We start from the raw sequence: 23,331 nt of genomic DNA, 5'->3' as shown, positions 1-23,331 counted from the left end.
TATTCAGTTTCTATCCCTGAACGTAAAAACGAAAAATGAAGCCGGTTTCTTGATCTTTCATTTTGTTTGAGCAATTGAAAAACGAAATATGTGCCTTTTTTTCATTTTTTTTCAGATTTCAATATTAAATTAAAAAACGAATGATCGGAAGATACCCTGATTATGTTTATCATCTCATTTTGTGAAACTTCCACTTCAGAAAAAAGTATAGTGTAGGGCTGCACGATAAATCGCATGCGATATTTAATGCGCACCAATGTAAGAACACAATTTATGAACACCATAAATGAGTTTATTAACACGTGTCGTTACGATGCTGCAAAGTGTTTAACCGTACACATATGTCACGCAGAAAAACTAACTCCACGAACAACCACAAAGACAAAAACGTGCGACAGCGGAACGCCAACTGAGCCCACAGACCAACATAGAAGAAAGCTGAAGGTTTACGCTTTATGATTGAGTCTGGAGTTACAAAGCAGCATGCGAACGTTCCCTTTAGTCGACTAAATGCTTCCCCTTCCCCTGTTTCCAGATGACCAACTGCATATCCTGACCATACATATCCGAGGAGAGGAGACGGTCCTGGCGATTTTCAGCGACGCATATCCTGCCTCACGTGGAGAAGAAAACAACAATAATGACAGCATTACACTGGCAGAAACGAACAATAAAGACTGTCTTAAGTTTGCCTTATTCAGGCTCATGATCTGTGTGAATGTGGATGCTGACTGAACCCATTCTGAAGGTGATGATGAAGATGATTTTACTACATGTGCTGTTAACGTTGCATTTGGTTCGTTTATCATGCCCTCCTGCTGCACTAATTCTTTTTCATATCTACATGTTGTCTCGAATGCATGCAATAACATAATCGAATAAGATTCAGATATAGTTTTTCTATTGTTACTTTAAGTGGCGTTGCATCCAAATGAATAGCCAGTGTGTGTGAGAGTGTGTGTGTGTGTGTTTTTAAAGAAATTTAAATGGATAAAAAAGTAAGGAATCATTGAGATCTTTGTACAGTTTATCATCTAATAAAACAATACTAAAAGGAGGTGTTTTGTCTTAAACTAGAATGCAAGAACCTTTGTGAGTGACAGAACAGTATTTAATCTTAAAGCTGATATTGTATTAAATGAAATGGATACATGTAACATTTATTTTCTAGCGTTATTTAGACGTCTCGTACACGTGGTGCTGTAAGTGTTCAAATATTACAATAGCATCTGTAAAAAGGAAAAGAATATATCTTTTTTTGTAAATGTCCTGTTTCTTTTTAGAGAAAAGATGATTCTTGTACAGCATGGCTATAATCCTATGCAATATGTATTCATATAGACCTACTGACAATTGTAAGGTGGGGCGGGTTTGTTTCATTTCAGAGAATAAAAAAGCTTTAACGGGACAGTTCAGAGATAAGGGTGCTTCGCATTTGAAATGCACTGCTGTAGTTGCATGACAACTCCTGATCAATACAGTGTGTGTCATCATGACAACGGACCAACATTAAAGGGAGGAAGTGGGTGGAGCTAAAGCCATTACAAACTATGTGAAACCAATTGTTTCCTTTTTCAGAATAAAGCTTCCAAAATATGTCAGTGTTTCTGTGTGATTCTATAGAAATGTGCTATAAATCACCCGCCTATTAACAAACTTTTGCCTTACTGACTTTATGAGCACATTTGACTAAAAATCATACTTTTAATTGTTTTTATGGGCGTTCTGTAAAGCCTGTCTCACTTCGTAACCAATGGGGGCAGAGCTTAGCAAAGGTGTAACTGGATTTTAGTATTATTTACTGTATATACTATTATAGCATATATTCATAAATTAAATTTTTAGCTTCAGTTTTAGTCATTTTGTTATGCGCTTTTGTCATTTTTATTCGTTTTTTATTTTTATTGAACTTTCATTTTTTATTTTAGTTTAGTCATTTTAGAGTAGCTATTTCAGTTAACTGGCAAGTTTAGGTGTTTCTTCTTATATTTAGATATCATTTCAATTAATGAAATGATTCTTAATAGTTTTAATTGTTATAATTTTAATACTTAAACTGGCTTTATTTCATTTAGTTGCCAAGGCAACATTTCTATTTATTTATTTTTTTTAGAAATTTTTTGTTTTTCATTTAAAATGTATATTTTATTTCTGCTTTATTGCAGTTAATTAAATTATTTATAACAGTTTTAGTTTTAGTAATTTTTATACTTCAGCTTATTTTCAGTTAGTTGCTAAGTAGCATTTCTATTTTTAAGATTTTTATAGGTTTTATTTTTATAATATTTATTTATTATTTCAGTTAAATTTGTAATAGTTTTAGTTCAATTTAAATTTTTCATATAATATTTATATTTTATTTCAGGTTTATTGCAATTAACAACATTTTTATAAAGCTATGACTTATTTAAATTGGTAGCTAAAGCAGCATTTCTACTTTTTTACTTTGTTTTTCATCTAATACCATTTATTTCATCTTCATTTCAGTAACATTTCTAGTAATTTGCACTTCAACTTATTTTATTACAATTAGTTGAAATAATTTTTCCAAGATTTTAGTGATATTTCTATTTTTCAGCTTTCTTGCAATTAACGAAAAGATTTTAGTTTTATTTTAGTTTTAATTGTTTTAGTTTTTGTTAACAACGACAGTGATTTTGAGAGCACACTCTACCTCATTCTTGCATCAGCTCTTTCATCTTCTTCTCGACTTCCTCCACGAAAGCAGGAAAGCCAGAATCGAGCAGGCAGACGCGCAGTAGTGCCTCCAGGTCTCCAGAGGGCAGCGTGCACTGATGATACGCCATCGGCAGGGACAGCTCACGCTCACCCAGGAAGTACTGAAGAGGAAGAGACTATCATGTGCATGAAAAGTCAGTGTGCACTTCACGGATGACATCTCAGTGGTCAAATTAAAATATCACTGACTACAGCATCTAATGCAGTGACTCAACACCAGATCCAGGCTGTCAGATCAATGCAGATCCAGTGGTACCTGAGAAAGGTGTTTGATTGACAGCGGTCCCATGGCAACGGCAGGGGCTGCTTGTGGTGCATCTTCAGGAGCCTGAAGTGGAAACAGAAATAGATCCATTCATTATAGTCTCAGGATTCACACAGAGGGCCTCCGCAGCCGATCAATACCCTCATTACTAATTGAATGTCCTCATCCCTGGCAATCTTTCTCATCCTGCTGCGGGGCATCGCTGTCACTAACTATATTTTACACAGAGACTTTCCTTTGTGCTTTTGTGTTCCCTATATGTAGAGCATCAAGTCTGTGTATTTACATTTCAGATTCACAAATAAGCAGTTCAGCTGAGGGTGGGATTATTTCTCTCCTCACCCATTTATTATCATTATGTGGCAACAGCGCCACCTAGTGACGGAAATCCAAATTAACATTTATTATTAGTTAAATTAACTTCCCTCAAGATTAAATGAAAACTGAAACAAAAATATATATTTTTAATAAATGTTCCTGGTCTTATTATGCAACCTTCATATTTGCATGATAAAATAAAGACAAGAAACAATCTTTCATCAAAATATGATAACGTCTCAAATGATTTCTGCTGACTAACCAAAGGGGAAATAATATTAATGAATAAACCACAAGACAGTTCCATCATAATCCAAATCCTGACCTACATTATTTCCTGATAAATATTTGTTTGTCACATTACATTCTTTAAACATGTTACAAATCATTTCAACTGTTTATAGCTTGTGATGGCTTGTGTATAAATATTATGTGCAGTAAGTCCAGATAGATGATAGATAGACAGACAGACAGACAGACAGATAGATAGATAGATAGATAGACTGAATAACTGATTGATTGGTTGATTAACTTTCATAATTGTTCATCAAAATTGTATAGCTTCTCAAATGATTTCTGCTGACTAACCAAAAGAAACAAATATTAATTAAATCCTGTGCTGCATTGTTTCCTGTTAAATATTCTGATATATGTCACATTACATGCATTAAATGTGGCGCACAAGGCATTTCAACTGTTTATAGCTTGACATACATATTATGTACAGTAAGTCCAGATAGATAGATAGATGAATTTCCATAATCTTGTACCAAAATACAACTTCTCGAATGACGCCTGCTGACTAAACAAGGAAAAAATAATATTAATCAATAAAATCCCAAGCCAGTTGTGCCATGACTAATGATCCAATTAAATTCTACCTTATTTTCTGCTAAATGTTCTGTTTTATATAACATTACATGCATTAAACGTGTCGCACAAGTCATTTGAACTGTTTATAACTTGTTACTATTACGGTTTATAAATATTACGTACAGTTAGTTCAGCTAGGTAGTTGCTGTTTTCTGCCCAAGGATTGTTCCTTTGGTGGTATGTTACCCGGTACTTACCGGGAAGCTCACCAGTATTTACCAGCCTGTTGATGTGACCTGCTAAAAAGCCAAAGGACAAACCCACTGGCACTGTCACTTGCTCTTACCACTGCAACCTGCTCTAGTAGTACCTACTGTACACACCATTATTACCCCATAGTTTCCCTTTATATTAACAAACATCTTTTGAGAAGATGGATGGGTGGATGGAAAATAAGTCTAGTATTTCCAACCTGCTGCTGCTGTGTAGACGGTCCAGGTTCTGCAGGATCAGATGGAGCAGCAGGTGCAGGGGTGGTCAGATGCTCCTGGACAGGAACATAATCCTGCAGCCTCTCCACAGCCTTCCTGCAAACCTCAGCCGCTTCTGCCCGACTACTGCCATCAAACTGCAGTCGGATCAAACGGCTCTCACCCTTACACACACATGCAAAACAAAAACACAGAAGTACCACTGTAATCAGCTGTATTTTCATATCACGTATAAACAAGGTGTTCCTTAAAACTTGCATTAGGAACATAAGACATTCAACACTAATTAAACTCAATTTCAGCTGAAAACAGCATCAATGTAATTGTACAGGTGCAAACACAAAACCACATTTGCAACAATTTATGCATCGCATTTGCACATAAACGATGCTCTGCTGTTTGCAACCAAATAACTTTAACAGGGACTGTTGTTTTCAAGAAATGCATCAGTATTCATGAAGCAGGGAATTATTGTTCAAAAAGACATGTTGGAGAAGAGATAATTAGCTTAATTAACAAGCCACAGATTTTGTCTTTGAGCTGTAAGTTGAAGGTCACTCGGAAGCAGTTATTTTTTTTTTAATTTGCATATTAAAATTGTTTATTGCTTTCAAGGACAAAGAGGCGGAACCATCCTTCAGGACAACATGCACGCATCACATCTTGTTGAGCATATAAACTGCAGATCAAGGTATGGGAACATACTTCATTCATCAAATGCATAAATTTGAAACATCACAGAACTGCTTCTCACCTTCATTGTAATGTTGAACAGCAGACTGTCATATTTGTGCTGGATTTTCAGGAAGCTCTGTGCATTGAGCAGAGAAAAGCCCTCCTACGAAAAAAAACCCCAAGAAAATAAGACCACACATCACCATTATCCAGCAGAGACTCATTTAATAGGATTATATCAGGCTGAAAAACACATCATGTAAGCAGAGCAGCATGAACCTGCCATCAGCAAACCTCCTCCAGTGTTTCTAATGCAGATTCAGAAACACTTAATCCAATCAATCAATATTTTTACCAACTAAATTTTGTGCTGGGGAAAATGTGAATGGTTTTTTGTAAATGAAAAGGTTGCACGGATGTTATGTGTGGTATATAGATATATACCGTAATCAGGTTAGTCAATGCCTCTACATCTATAAAAGCATTTTCTTCATTGAGACATTGAGTACAAGGTATTTTGTGCTATTGCACAAGCATGTCAGAAGGGGGCTCTACTAACAACTTCAATGCATGATTGTCATGTTCACCTCACAGGCAATATGCAACCAGGAACCATATCAACATTCATTCTGGTTCTAATACTGCTACTGTTACTTTTGCTACTACTACTAAAGGTTCTACTCAAGTGGGTATAGTTAACGTTTTACAGCAAGAACAAACGGGGAAACTTTCCCCTCATTTCATGCAAAATCAAAACTAGAATTATTTTCTTGGATTTATCATAAATCACTTAATGATCACTTGATACTTGATGAAGAAAGTGCAGTGACTGAATAAACTACATAATTCTACAGAGTTAAAGTATATACTTTAACCTAAAAACAGATTTTTACTCTCTGCAGAAAAATGCTCAAAGAGGATAAGATTAAAATTAATATCTTTGCTTGTGAAATATCGCATCAGCGTTGCACGGCATTGTTTTTTGCATCTGGTTTGTTGTGCAAGCAAAAAATGATTGGATTGTGTTTAGAACAAAAACACGATCTAAACTTGGAAACTTTGGAAAAGTGACTATTTCAAATGTAGAGCTTTTTTTTTCAGTTTGGAAAATGGAAATGTCTGTAAACATGTTATATATAATAAAACAGGGTTGTTCAGATTATAAACTCATATCCATGACTGGACGCCGGTCCCTGCTCTCAAAATCACCCCATGCTTTGCTCTGGATGGGCACGCTGCCTCATTTGGCTCCGTTGTTCTGCATGAAAGCTGGAAATGTGACTCTTTCTCCAAATGCAGCTCCCCGGCTCACCATGAGGAGCCAGAGACTATTGTGTCCACGAGTCCAAGATTGAGGCTTATTGTTGAGAGATATCCGAAGCACTCAGCCTGGCAATCCCAAAGGGACAGCGACAGGCCCAGTGGGACGGGAAGGGGATTATGCTGTTCTTTCTGCGGGTGGAAAGAAATACGGTCAAGCTCTTATGATGGGCTCAGCGGAACCTGCGCTATCCTGACCCTGCACTTAAAGCCTGATGGGAAGAAGAGTGTCAAAGGCTTAGAGAGTGGCATTTCATAAACAGCCAAAAAAAAACATTTTCATTGGTCACTAGACAGATCCTGTGTGTTTTCATATAATCTTACCATGAGTTCCTGGCCTTGAGATACTAGCAGATGACCAGAGCCCAGAATATTCAGCTCCAGCTGGCCAGCGCTTTCACTGGACTCGAAAATCTGAAAGAAACACAAATTAGAAACTAGTTTAGAACAGAATCTAACAGGGACTTGGGGTGAACCACCCAAAACACCCAGCATCCATTTAACAACACCCTAACAACCACCCAGAACACCCTAGACATCATATAGCAACAGTCAACAATTTAATGGTTGAGCAAACAACACTAACACTGTCTTTAAACAACTCTATTTTAGAATTATTGATTTTATTAGCAGTAGCCTACTAATAGTTATCTTACCAACTTGTTCTACTCATTAAACTTTTTTTTTCGGAGTTTCGAAGAAACAACAACAACTCATGGTTAAAAACGAATGGGGTTTGCTTTTTTCCCCACTCTGAGATGTCTGTATGAATAAGAAATTAAAATATTTCACTCATAACACGCAAATGTCCCGTTTTTCTTTCCGTAAAGGGCAGGACTTTCGCTCATGTCTCACCTTCCATGCGCTGATAACGTTAACGGTACTACCTACGGGGAGAAATCGACCGTAGCGTCGCAGTTTCCAAACACAAGCGGAAATTGTCGTGTCTTTCGAATGTTCTCTGTACGAATAATCACTTTCCATGTTCGCGTTTACTTATTTTCCCGAAAATTAAGCGCGTAAAACCGATGAAAAAAGGCGGAGGCGGATTGACGGTTAATATTTAAATCGCGTAGCCTACTAGCGTAACAGTAGTGCGCATGCGTCAATATTTCCAACGTCGAATTTTATGTTAGTCAGAAAATGAAAATAATGTGTTTTAGTGTAAATTTGGTTTAATGATGTAATATTACGTTTTGAAATTACCAGTTCGTTATAATTTGAGGAACTACATGTATTACAGTTTTTCTGAATTGCTAAAACACATTTCTTGAAACCATCACTCATTTTCTCAAAACCTTAAACACAAATCCAAATACTCAAACTAAATTCACAAAACCTCTGACTCTTCCATCAAAACCAAACAATCACTGCAAAACCATTTCACTTGCACTCAAAATCAAACTGCTCTCAGATCACACACACGGGTCAATAAAATAAACACTACAGAGCATTCATTAGACACTACAGAGAAGAATGGAGAACACAGCATCCAGAACATTACAGAAAAAAGTATATTCTATTGAGTAAACCATTTAGCAATTCTGTAAAAAGCATAGTAATTGCAACTAAGATGAATATATTGTATAGGCCTACTGTATGTACTGCAAGAATAGTATTGTGCTGAATATTGAATAGTACTGAATGTTTGTATACTGTATATTCAGCACTTGGATACTGCAAAAATACTGCAGTCCAACTGCAAAGGCCAAAAAGGTCAAATAAAACTCTAAATGAATAGCATGTTACAGTACACTCAAATACTGTAAGTTGTGCAATTGTTTACAACAGTGTGATAAGTGTTTAAGTGAATGAGAATGTCTTTAAAGTTTTGCAAAAAAGAGTGCATGAGATTTGCAAATAGAGCCTAACTGCCTGAATGTGTTTAAAGTTTAGCAGAAAGAGTGCTTTATTCGACAAATTGGTTTAAGCTAGTGAGAATTTGGTTCAGATTGGGGTTTAGTGTTTTAGCAATTCAGAAAAACTGTAAAACGACAACGTGTATAAAGCAGTGGTTTAATTCGTATAAATCTAACGTTATTTTCCTCTGGGTTACTGACACCAGTCAGTGGTCTCTAAAAAGAAAAAATAAATAATCTGACAATGTAATTTGAGTCGATAAACCCACTCTAAATGTTGGTTTTATGTGTAAAATGTGAATATTGTGTGAAAATTGCGTGAGGAGAACCTTAAAGGGTTATAGTCAAACCAAAATGTATTCAGACACCTTCAAAATTTCTCACATTATCACCGTTTATTCATAGGCTAGTTTAGAAAATGGTAATAAAATATGACAAGAGCTCAAGAGTTAAACTGTGTCAATACAAATTCATCTTGATAATGTCAGATAACTGATAGAAAGGTAGGCTATGTAACAAAACACGGTCAGCTCAAAGTGTCAAATCGAATTTTTGGTCCCAAATTTTTATCAGTTTTACTGGAAGTCCACTGTATGAAGAATTTTGGGGTATAATATGTCACAGTTTACTTTATTTTGTTATCCTCACTTAGGCCTACATAAATGAACTATACACTCTAAAAAATGCTGGGTTAAATACAACCCAGTGCTGGGTAAAATAGGGACAAACCCATTTTAATAGTGTCATTGCTGGGTTTGTCCCTATTTTACCCAGCACTGGGTTATATTTAACCCAGCATTTTTTAGAGTGTAGTGTCCTGCACCCACTAGTAAAAAAATAAAAATAAATAAATTATACGTGGTGTGTGAATAATGTTTGGTTAGACTAGGTGTCTGGGACCTGACTGACTCTGAGTGGGTGGGCTGAGCTGCCGCTCTCGCTTCTATGGCAACCCGACAGATCAGCATCACCATGAATATTCACGAGATCAGAGCGACTCGGGACGCGGCGGAAGGCGGTGATGTGGGCTACTCGATCGCGGGCGTTTGCTTGTGATTGACACCCGACGGGGATCCTCCTGAGGGTCCGTGACCTCCGCGCCGCGGATCTGCAATTCCTCAGACTTTCTTTATACGTGCTCGCAGAGCAACACAGTCAGTGCCTTGAAGCTGGAGACCACTGGATCAGGCGAATTTGGGCAGCCAGGTAGCCTAATGCGCCGTGGCATGTGCTTGAGCGAAAGACAGGTGGGTTTAACCCTTCAGACTATTCGGGTTTTGGTGCACAGGGATTTGTGGCAATAATTACACCCGAATTGGATTCGTTTGTCATTGAATTGATCGCGCACCCGTTTCAATGTCATAATGGACAGGTTGCATTCGTCCATGCGTAAAAGGCTCTACAGTTTGCCACAGCACATCGGGCAGAAAGCGTCCATCATGGGTGATGCAGAAGACGCCGACAAGGACACCCGGAGGAAGAGCATCCGGATGAAGCCCCTGCCTTCCGCCGGAGCCCTCGGGGAGACCAGAAGTGGAGAGTCCGTGATCATGGAGACGGACATCGGGAGACCCGTAAAGACCAGCTCCAACGGGGACTGCCGGAGGTTCCGAGGCAGCCTTTCTTCCATCACCAGTAGGCACGTCCACGACTCGGATGTAGCGGAAGAGAGGCGTCTGATCACGGAAGGAGAAGTCACTCCGAGCGAGGAGAGCCCTCCTGGAGCCGCGGGTGGCGGCGGCGGCGGCGGGGGAGAGGATGCCGCCGGTGCGAGCCAGCAGCAGCAACCGGGCGTCCCGGATCAGCAGGCTGGCTTTATAAAGCTGGAGGGCATCGAGCAGATCCTGCCTGACGACGAGAGGTACTATCAAGCGGGCTTCATGCACAGGCAATTCGGGGCGATGCTGCAGCCCGGGGTCAACAAGTTTTCCCTGAGGATGTTTGGGAGCGAGAAGGCGGTGGAACGGGAGCAAGAACGGGTCAAATCCGCCGGCTTCTGGATTATTCACCCCTACAGTGATTTCAGGTAACCCGTTCCGTGTCCCTCCGAAACACTGCTCTCTTTACACCCGTGCATGGGGGAGAAATAATGTAGTTGGACTGACCCAAAATAGCATATAATGAGGGTTCAATTTCAAATGTATTATTTGTTAGAAACTGCCTGCTTTTTTAATAGTGTCAACCCATTATCGAAGAAGAAGAAAGCAAATGAAAGGCTATAAAGAGAGAGGCATGATTGATGCACTCTTAAAAATAACGTTTTTTTTATTGTCAGGTTCCATGAGGAACCTTTAACATTTCCATTGCACAAAAGGTTCTTTATAGTGGAAAAATATTCTTTAGATTATTAAAATGTTCTTTACACTAAGAAAAAAAGTAGTTCTTTTAAGAACTGATCACTGAAACATTCATTGGGAACCAAAAATGCTCCATATGGCATTGCTGCTAATGTTTATTTTTAACAGTGCATCTAAATTTGCTATTTTTAAAGGTGTATTGATGGTATTAATGCCTTTAAATAGTTACAGTTACATATATTTAACTCCATAAAATATCAGATTCCATTTCAAAGTCAAATGCCACTGACAAATTGGCAGCCAGAAAAAGTAAAAAACATTTAAGTTTTGTTTATATTTTTCTTCTTCTTCTTCCAAATGTGCCATTTTGCAACATACCAGGCAAAAGCTCTCCCAGCTGACAGTAGAAGTGCATTAGCTGCTTAAATTTTACATGAAATCCAGACACTCTCTCTCTTTGTTAATTAAGACGTGTCCTTGGGGATGACATTGACTCTATAGGTTTGATATGCTCATATACACAGATTTGTGCACATTTGCCTCAGGCTTCATTAGCGATTATATGAGTGCATGAAACTGTAATCATGCTGTGATCATGAAACCCTTCAAAAAAAGCTAACATTAGTTCATTTCTAATTACCTGCCATCTATTTTGCATTCACAAGCTGTCTAACAGGCTAAATGCATATTCACAAACGCTGTGTGCCATTGATGTCTGTGATTGGGTTGAATTTACACACTGTTTTCATTCATGAATCGGTAGGGTAACATGTGCGACACGGGGTTAACCGCTAACCCAACCCCCTCCGGAGACACGACTGCTGTTTGCCTTGTTTACCTATTGATCCCGAGATGATGCTTTTATTCTGCTCGACATTATGAGATTGCAGCGTTGTTCCTGGAGGATATGAAAGGCAGTGTGGGAATAGACTGATAGAATATGAGGTTGCTGTGTTTGTGTGTGTGTGTCAATGCTGAGAGAGGAAGTTTGTTAACTCTTTACCTAATACTTGACACTCAATTTCAGGTGTAACAAGGAGTCTGCAAATATTATTATGCATTTTAACTTTGGTTACAATTATTTATGAAAAAATATAATGCATTATATTGTACATTATATATGTCTTTATAATGCATCATACATGAGGGCTCTTGCTTATTGTTTCATTGTCATCCTCGCTATGTTTTATAATTGAAAGTTATGGAGGAGACATTGCAGTTTGGTGATCGAGTGGAGATGAGAGGATTTCTTATTCCACATTTTCCCTGATATACCTAAATAATCTGAGAGCGTTTTAAAGGAATATTTCCCCAAAAATGAAAGTTCTGTCAATATTTGCTCTCCGTTATGTTGTCACTGTTATTTTTTCAATGCAAAACATTTTTGAAGAACCTCTCCTCAGTTTATTATGGATAATCTTCCTGTCCGCTGCAGCTATGGCATCTCATTTGTTCACTTGAGATGCTTATTAGAACCAGCACTGTCAAGGCCCTCAAACCTGGTTCGTTTGAATGCACCGAATGAGATTGTGAATGAGATTTCAGAGCTTCGGTGGAGGGAAAGACTATTATTAGGAAAAGACCTGTGTAAAGATTCATGTTTTATCTTTCACAGAAAAAAACAGCATATAAATAGTGACAGATTTTGCATTTTTGCCTGAACTGTTCCTTTAAGCACACTGTAGTACAGCTTTTTTTATAGGCATGCGGGTATTCTCACATTGTTGCTGTGGCACAGATAATAATATCGTTGCTTCTCTCCCTCTGAACACAATAGACTTAATTTCCAGTGCTGATTACAGGCCTAATCTCCTCCTGCATATACCTCCATAATTACCACAGCAAGGTCACACACCAGAGCATCGTTACTGGAGATAAAGGCCACACAGCATTCTTAAGACTGAGCCTGGGATATTTCAGTGACCCCTGTTCGTTCTGTAGCAACACACAAATAACACTATTAAGTTGAAGAACAACAAGAGACATGACACAATATTGCATTAAGGTTTAAAATTTAATATAGTTTATTTATTTATTATAAAAGGTGCATAAAAAAAATGTAAAAGAAATATTTAATAAAGTTTTTTTTATTATTTCATGCACATTGATAATTCAGTGCCTTAAATACTGAAAAATTATTTTAAAAACTATAAAGAGTGCATGAGAAACAAAAAATAACAATAAATAGCAAAGCAATGTTTAGTATTTAATATTTTGTGTGTTTGTTTATAGTATTTCATACATATTGTTAATTCAAAGTGCTTTACATACTGTAAAATTATTAAAAATTATAAAATGTGCATGAGACATAACAAAAATAGCTGGAAAATTAATATAATGTATTTGTTTATTATACACATTGTTAATTCAAAGTGCTTTACATACTGTTATATTATTACAAAAAGGTGCATCAGAAATAAAAAATAACATTAAAAAGAAAGACATAATATAGTTCATATATTTTGTTTATTTACTGTATTTCATACACATTGGTAATTCAAAGCGCTTTACATACTTTAAAATTATTTTTTACAAATCTTAAAAGGTGCTTGAGAGATAAATAACTAACAAGTAAGAAATAAAAATGTTTAAAAAGAAATTACAAGAAAAAGTCAAAGTAGTGAGTTTTTAATTGTATTTATTTTATCAGTACTTGAATATTAAATCAAATATAATTGTATTTAAGCAATATCACTTTTTTCATTTTTTACAACAGTTTGAGTGAGAGGAGAGACACGTTTTAAGTGCGTGCACACTCTGAGAGCAGCCTGTATCTGAGCGCGAGCGTCCGGTTTTGTGCGAGAGCAAAGGAAATCCGTGCGCGAGCGGAGAGATTCGCGCTCGCGCAATATATTAATGTGCTTTCGCGCTACAATAATGCGCTCTCGACATTTGTCATTAAACTAACGCCATAGAGGAGTGCTGCGTCTGAGCTGTGAGCTTCAGCCGTTTGAATTGACCTAGAGAAAATGGTTCAGAGCAAGGATTTTGTTTGGTTCATGTCTGAGGTGTGCATTTCATTATAACAACTGGGGGAATCCAAAAACCTGTCAAGAGCGTTTCTGGGTCATGTTTATTTATTTAATTATGGGGTTAAATAAGAAATGCATGGAAGAAAACAACAGTATTGTTTAAAATTAATATGTATTATTATTTTGCATTACTTACAAGTATTTATAGATGTTATGCTGCCAATTTAAAGCTGCAGTCCGTAAGTTTTGCCTCTTTGTTGCCTTGGCAACTAGCTAAAATACGTTTTATATATATATATATATATATATATAATTTCATTTAACGTTTATTTTATTTCAAGCAACAAGAATGTTTTTATATTGTTTTAAATGTTAGTTTCAATTGTAGATATCTACTGTATAATAACCCTGGTTAAAATGAACGCTTGGCAAAATCCTTTTTGCACATTAATATAATCAGTTTTAGTAGCAGTAACACTAATGTTGTGTACCTGCATTACCTGCAGTTCCACAAAATAATTATAGATTAAGTGCATGTTACCTGTTAGTATTTTTCCATGCTCATTAATAGAATTAATGTAATGGACACCGTAATGCGTGACTGTGTGTTGCAAGGGACACATCTACAGTATAAGACGTGTTATTTACTGATATGCTAGTGAGGCTGACAGAAGAGAAATGATGTTATGACAGATCAGGCAAATGCATTTATACTGTGTATTAAAGCACAGGAAGTTCTATAAGCGATGGTGATCAGTAGCAGGAAAGAAGAGCTTGTGTGGCTTCATTGCTGGATACTGAGACGTTGCTGCTTGTCACTTGAGGCTTCAGGCATTATCATCTCAGTTATTGAATAATATGAGTTGTGCAGGACAGGAAGAGATCGAGTGGATGTTTTCTGAGAGCAAAAATGGCACTATAATCAAATCTATAGTCACATTTCTAACTCTAAAGTATTTTCTTATCCTGTATTTATCTTATCCTGGCAAACTGAGCGTTTAGGCTAAATCGGAGAGGAACGCCTTAGTTAAGATAGAATTGATTTTTCTATCGTGCCCTACATTTTATGCGTTACAGTATCTATATTTCTATCTCTATTGTATTATATATTATATACTCTATATTCTATCTCTTTTAGTATTTATGTAACATTTAAGTACATTTAGATTTAGACATTTAACATTTAGATTTTGTTCGTTTTAATATCGGCATCAGAAGTGCCTTTCATTTGTTTTTTAATTGTACAGCATTTTTGACTCAAATATTTTTTTTTAAATTGATGGTTCACCCAATAAATTAAGTTTCTGTTATCATTTACTCTCCATCATGTTGTTTCAAACCTGTATTGCCAGGGCTGTGTTTCTCGATAACGATTGATCTTAGCACTTAAGAGCGTTTTCTATGAGTCAATTTAAGATCGTTCGTTATTGTTTCACGTGTGTTTCCCAAAATGCACTTGACACAATCGCACGTAGATGTGCTTTAAGTGCTACTTAGGAGTCGCTATCCGTTTGTCAAGTGCTGAAATGTCACCTTATAGAATGGCTTGTAATTGTAGTACACGCTCGTTTATTGAAATGTTAACCTAATGCTGCGTTCCAGACAACTCGGATATAATAACTATAATACAATGTTATATTATTATATTATAGTTATATGTATAATATTATACTTTATAATATACTTTATATAAAAAATATATATTATAGTATATAATATCTATATAGAGATGTTAATTCCGGGTCCAATACATGGCTGGTTTTCGTGCACGTCAAAGTCATTGACAGATTTTTTTTCCCAGTCTTTGAAGCATATTTCCTACATTACTTCTTTTATTCAATTTTTTTGTTCTGTCATTTAATTTAGATGTGTATTTCTATTTTTCTGCCCTTTTTAATTTTATTTTTTTTAAAAAGAGTATCCCTAATAAAGTGTACAATAAAGTACAATCAAAACCTTATATTATAATCACATTGCACTTGAATAAAGTTAAAGGTGTAATCTGCCGATTGTCCTGCGGGTGACCGCATAAATCTGACTTCTTATGATGCACTCAGAGCTTTACGATTACTCCAGAGAACTGGTAGATGTATTGATTGATTGCGATTTAAAATGTGATTTAAAAAAATAAGTAGTTAAATAATTACGTAGTTTTAAGTAATTAAACGTATTTTAGAAAAATAATGTGATAGTAATAATTTATTTTACAGTATAGCTGTAGAATTAATTTCTTCATTTCTTGTATTTCAAACTATAAACCATCAAACCTTTATTTTGATGCGCGCTTCTCATTAGCAGTATGGGAAAATGTTTGGTGCATGTTGCATTCCCAAATGGATGTTAAAGCAACACAAACTTTTATTGGTGGAACACAGAAAACGATATTTTGGACACTGAAGCGTTCTTCAAAATATCTTCTTTTGTGTTCCACTGGAGCATAGTCAGACAGGTTTGGGTGAGTAAATGATACCCACTAACCCATTAACTTTGCATTCATAATGCACCCTGGGGGTTAAAAGTGCAGTCTTGAGGACCTTGAGAGGGAATGAGAAAAAACATTCACATGTTTTTGTGCTGAAGATGTTGTTAATCCATCACAGTCTAACAAGCCAAATCTGTGAGCACAATGGACATGAGCAACCGTTAGGGGTTAATTTGGTCTGATGAGTCTTTCCACTAATTCCACCTCTATTGCTCATCTCTCTTTCTCACACACAAACTTCTCTTTCCATCCTTTTGTTCATCCTGCACAACCAGCCGCACGTCTCCCAAAAGGGACTTACCTTCACTGCAGAAAATAAGAAGGAAGTCATCTCTCGCTGGTTTATTTTCTCTCTCTATCTCTTTCTTCAGATCTGGTTGAATTCATTAAAGCAAAGTGGAGCAGCTTTAGAATACAGAATGCACATTAGAGTTTGATGTTCAGACAGAGACTCTGCGGTTTCAGAGCAGCAATGCTTTCTGGATAAAATGTTCTTTTGTCACACTTTTGCATCGTTTTCTTCATCTGTTCTTCACAGGGTTGGTTTTATTCCAGTAGAGATGTCTGTGCACAGGTCTGTGTGATTTTGTACTGAGAGTGACTAAACCAAACCAAAGTGATCAGCACACTTACAGATCCCTTGGGAAAAAAATGATTAATGGCATTAATAGCCTGACTATCTCGCTTTCACTCACTCTTTTTGTTCCAATGTGCCAAATTAGCTTTTTATTCTGCTTCATCTGATGTGCATGACCTTCAATTTGCCCTTTCCCCCCATTTTGTATAATAACTTATAATACATAATAACATAAAATAGCACCACCACTTAAACAACTTTCTTCTTTCAACTTTTCAAACTTTTGATTCCACTGACCCTCAAATATTCTATTATCGCTACAATATAAAAACAGGAATATATTTTCATGTATAAATATTTTGTATAATTTTTTATATACTGAAACTATGTGTGTCAATAGAGGAAAAAATAATAATACAATTCAGATTAGAATGAAATTGTAATTTTTTGCTAATTTTAGCTTTCTTATTGCATTTTTATATTATTGAAATATTATTATTTTAACAATAATTATTATTATTTAATACATTATTGAAAAAAAATGCTTTTTAATTTTTTTGGCTTATTGCATTATATTATTAAAATATTATTTTAACAGCAACAACAAGAACAATGATGATGATGATAATAATAACAATAATTGTTATTATTATTTTATTATTATTATTTAATAATAATTATAATTATAATAATATAGGTCTTGAATTCTGATATTCATTATTTTCATCATTTTATCATTTCCAATGTATAAAATCGAGTAAAACGGGTTGTGAATTTCATTTCATGTTGGCTTTAAAAATATTAAGAACATTAATGCAGAAAAGTTTGTTGATAAAAGCCATCCATAATATTTAGGTTGACTCAAAGAATTGATAAATATATGAATTTCAGTGTGATGAGACAGATGCTGGTTTATTTCGTTTGTAGGACAGGAGTAATTGGTGTAGAAGCTGAAGGGTTTGAAGTGCTCTTGCACTGGATGATTATGTACAGTACACACACACACACACACACACAGACACACACACACTCGACTCATGGCTCAAATGACAGTGTCTGATCCTCTCCCCGGGTTTTGATTGCACTTGATTGTTGGCTGCGTTTCTCTATTGATTTGTTTGGGTCTTGCAGGTTGGCACTCGTGTCCTGCACCTGATTTATTTGCGAATGAGACGAGACGGAACGGCCCCATATACCTGCTCACGCACACGTATCATAGTCCAACAGGGACATTAGACAGTGTATTACATTGCTACAGGGCACAGCTGATTCTCATAAACATACGACCCCCCCACATTTGCATAATACCTATTCCCTATTCAGTATTCAGCAGCCCTAATGAAAGACAGTGATGAATATGTCAGTATGTAGAGGTTAGGCAATCATAAAGATCATTTACTTACAGAAGTCTGTTTAACTTACGCACAAAACTGTGTTCAGTTCACTAGGAAGTGGTCACTACTCCTTACACACTCAGTAGAGGATATCTGTAGAAGTTCACTTCACTTGAAACGAGTTGTTCATTTGGCTGGCCTGCAAAATTATTAGACACAGAATCCATATTTAATATGCATATAGAACTGTATGCTGATTGCAATGCGGAAGCTGAACACATGTAATGTTGTCTTGGAGTAACATCATAGTGGACTTCAGCTCACCATACCTTTTTTGTGTCTCATGATATAAAGTCAAATCATGCATCATTATTCTGATTATATATGCTTGTTTTTCATCCTTTTTCTTCTTGTCATCCTTCTTTTCCTTCTTCATCCTTTTTTCATCTTCTGCATCTTCATCCTTAATCATCATCCTTTTTCTAGTTTTCTCTTTCTGCTTCTTATTTTCTCTTCTTCTGCTTTCTCTTTTTCTTCCTTCATCTGCTTTTTCTTCTTCTTTTTCTGAATCAGCTTATTCTGCTTCTCCATTCTTCATTTTCTTTTGTTCTTCTTTTCTTGTCTGCTTCTGCTTGTGCTTCTTCTCTCTTCTGCTGCTTCCTTTTATTCTTCACTTCATCTTCATCTTCCTTGTTCTGTTTCTTTTCTTCTTCAGCTTTTCTTAAATTCTTCTTCATCTTTTCTCTTCTTTTTCTTCATTCTTCTTATTCATCACCCTTTTCTTTTCCCTTTCTGCTTTTTATTTTCTCTTCTTCTGCTTTCTCTTCTTCTTCCTTCGTCTGCTTCTTCATCCTTCATCTTCATCCTTCATCTTCTTTGGCCTTCTTCATCACCCTTTTCTTCTTTTCTCTTCTGCTTTTGTTTATTCTTTCACCCTGTTATGCTTCCTTTTATTATTCTGCTTCTTCATCATCTCCTTCTGCTTCTTCTGCTCCTTCTTTTCTCTTCTTCTTCAATTATTTTCTCTTCTTCATCATCCTCTTCTTTTGTTTCTGTTTCTCCTGCTCCTTCTTCTTCTTCTTCTACAATAATGAATGTGAGTGTTACATATGATCCAAACCATCTCATGATGGAAGGTGCTCTTGTGGATTTCTTTTTAAAATAGTTGGCTTATGTACAGATGCGTTAGACGGACATTGTTGGCCATCTAATGTCTGTGCTTTTGTTAAATAAGGCACTGTTCATTTTTAAGGAGATCATTCTTAACAAATGTAATTCTTAAAAAGAAGAAGAATGTAATGTCTTTAATGTAAAAATGTACAAAAAACTGCTGAAAGAGTGACCAACTCCTGGTGCTCTAATTCGGTGAAGGTAAAGTGGGAATTATCGAGTGTCCTGGATGGACTGAAAGTGGGGTAATCAAAAAGGCCACCAATATCAGGAGCACGCAGCACAGCGGATTATTACAACACAATTTATTTAATGGAGGGATAGGGATGCGCTGCTGATGGGACGATAAGAGACAGAGGGGAGGGATAGAGGGATGGCGTGATTAAAATAATGCTGGCGCGGTGACCTAGGCTCACTTACAGAGAGGTTAGCGAACGGGAAACACGCCAACGCCACTCGCCTTCTAATGTTTTTGTGTTTGAGGACTGTGTCCTTCGAAATGCATTTGCGAGTGTTTTTCTTCACATTTCACTGATCATGCAAAGACTTTGTGTTAAAGGGTTATTAAAGGGGTCATATGATGCTGCTAAAAAGAACATTATTTTGTGTATTTGGTGTAATGAAATGTGTTTATGCGGTTTAAGGTTAAAAAAACACATTATTTTCCACATACTGTACATTATTGTTACTCCTGTGAGCAGAGGCCGGGGGCTAGCGTGAGGAATGGCCGGAGGGGGAGAGTGAGCAGAGGCGGCGGGCTTGAGAATGGCGCGGCCGGCGATTTCGACGGAGGAGCGTCCAGAAGGACATGTGACGACTCCGGGCTGGACTCCGGTGAAAGCAGATCCGGCGATCCACAGCGCAAAGTTGTAGTATTTCCTCAGCAACCAGCACGGATCAGCTCCAGGCATGACGAAGCAGATATCGTCCTCTTTTGGAAGACCAAACAAAGTAGTTTCGCTTTCACAACGAATCACACAGTGCCTTCACGACATGGCGGCGGCAACAACAATATTACAGCAAGAATAAAAGTTACGCCTTCTTTCTTTGCGTGAACATTTGGGCGGCGTTATGCAAATCTTCCCACATCATGACGTAGGTATGTGGGGGCGTGTTAGAACGAGCCGTTTTAGGTAGGTGTGGCTGACTCTTAACTTTTATAAAGAATATTTCTTTGGATTTGAGACTTTAGTCTTTGCAACTTTACAGATCTTTTTTATGCACCAAGAGCTTGTAACACTCCAAAGAGAAAGGAAAAATTGAAATCGCATCATATGACCCCTTTAAATTACTTTCTCATATCCCAGCGTAATGCTGATAGACAATTATTAGTAAGCTGCTGTTTGTTTAAATGCTTTCTCTGTTTGTTTGAGTCCTCTGACATGTCAACATCTGACTCAACCAATGGTGTGAGTTTGAGGCGGGACTAACTGTCTGTTTTGCCAATGACGGACAGGGGGTGGGGCGATGGGAGTGATTATCAAAAACCTGATCGAAAACAAGTTTGTTTTTGAAGTTTGATGCTGCGACTGGTGCTGAAATTAAACACTGCATGTTTTCAGACACAATAAGTGGAGTAGCTAAATCTCTGTGATTATTGAAATTTGCCTCTGAAGTTCATATGATGTGTAAATATTAGCGTAATGCAGATCTATTTTTATTATATTTATAATACTGAATATATTTATTTTTGTAATGCTATATATTTAGTGTTATAGTAGTATTATAGTAAAAATATATAGTGATTTGAATATTTATGTTATAGCATTTAAGTTTTAATGATTATTTTTTAGTTATTTTATTTTATTTTATTATATATATTTTTCAAGTATTAAGTTTTTCTATCCAGCTTTTCATTTACATTTGTTTTTAAGTTGACGTTTTTCCATGCAAAATTTTTATTTTATTTTATTTTATATTATTTTAGCCATATTTCAATGAATGAAAATTATTTTTAATAGTTTTAGCTTTAGTTTTACTTAACAAAGTTGGTGTAATGCTTCGTGAATTTTGCTGTGACTGTAACAGCTGTTCCCTTTCAGTAGGTCACTCCCGACGTCACGGGCCGGAGCCACCTCAGAGACATTCCATATGTTGTACTGCCCTTAATGCCCAGTCCATATGTGTAATCTCCACATGATACCTCCCTGCAGGTAGGATGTGGATTCCACAGCGTCCCTGGAAAGGGTACGCTTTCCCAGTGTTATCCAATAAGTCTTACTGTATGGGTCTAGTGGAACAACAGTAATAGACTCTCTCCATGTAAGCCCAGTATGTAACCCTCGTTCCCTGAAGGAGGGAACGAAGACGTCACGTCCCGTCGCCACAGCTCCTGTACCACCTCTGAGCGGTCGGGTCACCGGCTCGGCTCCTCAGCGAAAACCTCAATATGCGCTGCATCTGCTGCCTACTTATACTCACGCTGTGATCAGCAGCAGCTGGATGCAATAATCGCATGCCAATGTGCATTGGCTCGTTTAGTTTACACTCGAAGTAGATTGGTCCCTCTAAGCGAGATCCCAATTCGTCGGTCATCCGACGTGACGTCTCCGTTCCCTCCTTCAGGGAACGAGGGTTACCATACGTAACCGAGACGTTAGTCTGCGTGCAGCGCTTGTGTTTTTCTTTTCAGTATGGGGTTGAACATGTTATTTCTCATCTTTCTTTTCAAATCTAGTCCTACACAACACCAATTTACAGCCTTGGCAAGAGGAGACACAGTATAGAAGGTGTCAGCACTACTGAAAGAAGAAAACACCTTCAGGATCAGTTCCTCCTATCTATGACATGCTTCATTTCTTGCAGATCAGCCTGGTCTCATTGTTTATACGTAGGTATTAATACATAACATTTACAAGCACAAAACTTACATTTTTGTATGTTTTTATTGACGCTAAAACGTACAATTTAGATGTATTTCAACGTTTAAAGCGTACAAATCACTACGTATTTTTAGCTAAAAAACTTAAAATATTTACGTATCTTTTATACCATTAAGATATTCGTATCAATGCATTTTTATCATTTTATCAATAAGCGATTTAGATTTTTAGACCCCTTAAAGGGTTAGTTCACACAAAAAGGAAAATTAGCCTGTGTTTTACTCACCCTCGAGGCATCCTAGATGTTTATGACTTTCTTCTTTCAGACGAATCCAATCGGAGTTATATTAAAAATTGTCCATGCACTTCTAAGCTCTAACATTGCAGAGGGCGGGTGTTTCTCTTTAGCAGTCCAAAACACGTTAAATAAAGCGTGTGCATCCGTAATGAAACGTGCCTCACACAGCTCCAGGGCATGAATAAAGGCCTCCTGTAGCGAATCCATGCGTTTTTGTAAGAAAAATATCCATATTTCAAGCGTAATAAACACTTTTCTCTCACTTCTGCTGATTGTCGTATACGCGGAAGCCCGTTCCGGCGGATGACATAGGACGTATGCGTTGCGTGCACGCCTCTGAGATATGCTAGTCTCACGAGTGTGTTTACAGGAGCAAAGGAAGCAAAGTTTCCTTACTTTAGCAAAGGAAAACCAGTCTCCTATTGGATTATATCAAAATCCTCCGACATTTTGTTTTACAAATCCTCGGTTTGTACTTCTAATTCATGACCGGCATTTTGTTTTGTTCTCTCTCCGCGTTCATCACCCCCCGGAGCCGTGTGAGGGACATTTTATTATGGATGCGCATGCTTTATTTAAAGTGTTTTGGACTGTTGAACAGAAACACCTGCCAACTGCAATGATAGAGCTCAGAAGTGCCAGGACAATTTTTAATATAACTCCGATTGGATTCGTCTAAAAAAAGAAAGTCATATACATCTAGGATGGCTTGAGGGAGAGTAAATAACAGGTTAATTTTCATTTTTGGGTGAACGAACCCTTTAACCTACCCCCAAACCTGAACCTACCAATTTTATAGCGAATATGCATTTTTATAATTTTATCAGTAAGCTATTTAGATTTTTAGACCCCTTAACCCACCCCCAAGCCTAAAGCGCCGGTGAGGCTCGTGAAAACCA

The 23,331-nt window shown here is 36.9% G+C and overlaps 3 protein-coding genes across 3 annotated transcripts in view; 2 read left to right on the top strand and 1 right to left on the bottom strand.

Annotated features, from left to right (window-relative positions):
- Nucleotides 1–1,587, top strand: part of LOC107658962 (neuroplastin-like) — a 44,208-nt gene extending 42,621 nt beyond the window's left edge. Inside the window, exons 7-9 of the mRNA XM_016447710.1 lie at nt 251–258; nt 353–444; nt 536–1,587. Coding sequence (XP_016303196.1) covers nt 251–258; nt 353–413 — 69 coding nt within the window. The 3' untranslated portion in view covers nt 414–444; nt 536–1,587. The remainder of the gene's footprint in view (nt 1–250; nt 259–352; nt 445–535) is intronic.
- The window catches only part of rec114 (REC114 meiotic recombination protein), a 17,781-nt gene extending 10,176 nt beyond the window's left edge, over nt 1–7,605 (bottom strand). Inside the window, exons 1-6 of the mRNA XM_016447720.1 lie at nt 7,477–7,605; nt 6,946–7,035; nt 5,381–5,464; nt 4,608–4,790; nt 2,996–3,067; nt 2,675–2,840 (exon numbers count right to left, since the gene is read on the bottom strand). Of these exons, the coding sequence (XP_016303206.1) occupies nt 2,676–2,840; nt 2,996–3,067; nt 4,608–4,790; nt 5,381–5,464; nt 6,946–7,035; nt 7,477–7,605 (723 nt within the window). The 3' untranslated portion in view covers nt 2,675. The remainder of the gene's footprint in view (nt 1–2,674; nt 2,841–2,995; nt 3,068–4,607; nt 4,791–5,380; nt 5,465–6,945; nt 7,036–7,476) is intronic.
- Nucleotides 7,606–9,727: 2,122 nt separating this feature from the next.
- hcn4 (hyperpolarization activated cyclic nucleotide-gated potassium channel 4) overlaps nt 9,728–23,331 on the top strand; it is a 97,162-nt gene continuing 83,558 nt past the window's right edge. Inside the window, exon 1 of the mRNA XM_016447685.1 lies at nt 9,728–10,506. Coding sequence (XP_016303171.1) covers nt 9,845–10,506 — 662 coding nt within the window. The 5' untranslated portion in view covers nt 9,728–9,844. The remainder of the gene's footprint in view (nt 10,507–23,331) is intronic.

The sequence above is a fragment of the Sinocyclocheilus anshuiensis genome, unplaced genomic scaffold (assembly GCF_001515605.1).
Source record: "Sinocyclocheilus anshuiensis isolate Anshui unplaced genomic scaffold, SAMN03320099.WGS_v1.1 scaffold1010, whole genome shotgun sequence".
NCBI classification, from domain to species: Eukaryota; Metazoa; Chordata; class Actinopteri; order Cypriniformes; family Cyprinidae; genus Sinocyclocheilus; species Sinocyclocheilus anshuiensis.
This window is presented reverse-complemented; position numbering and strand designations above follow the sequence as displayed.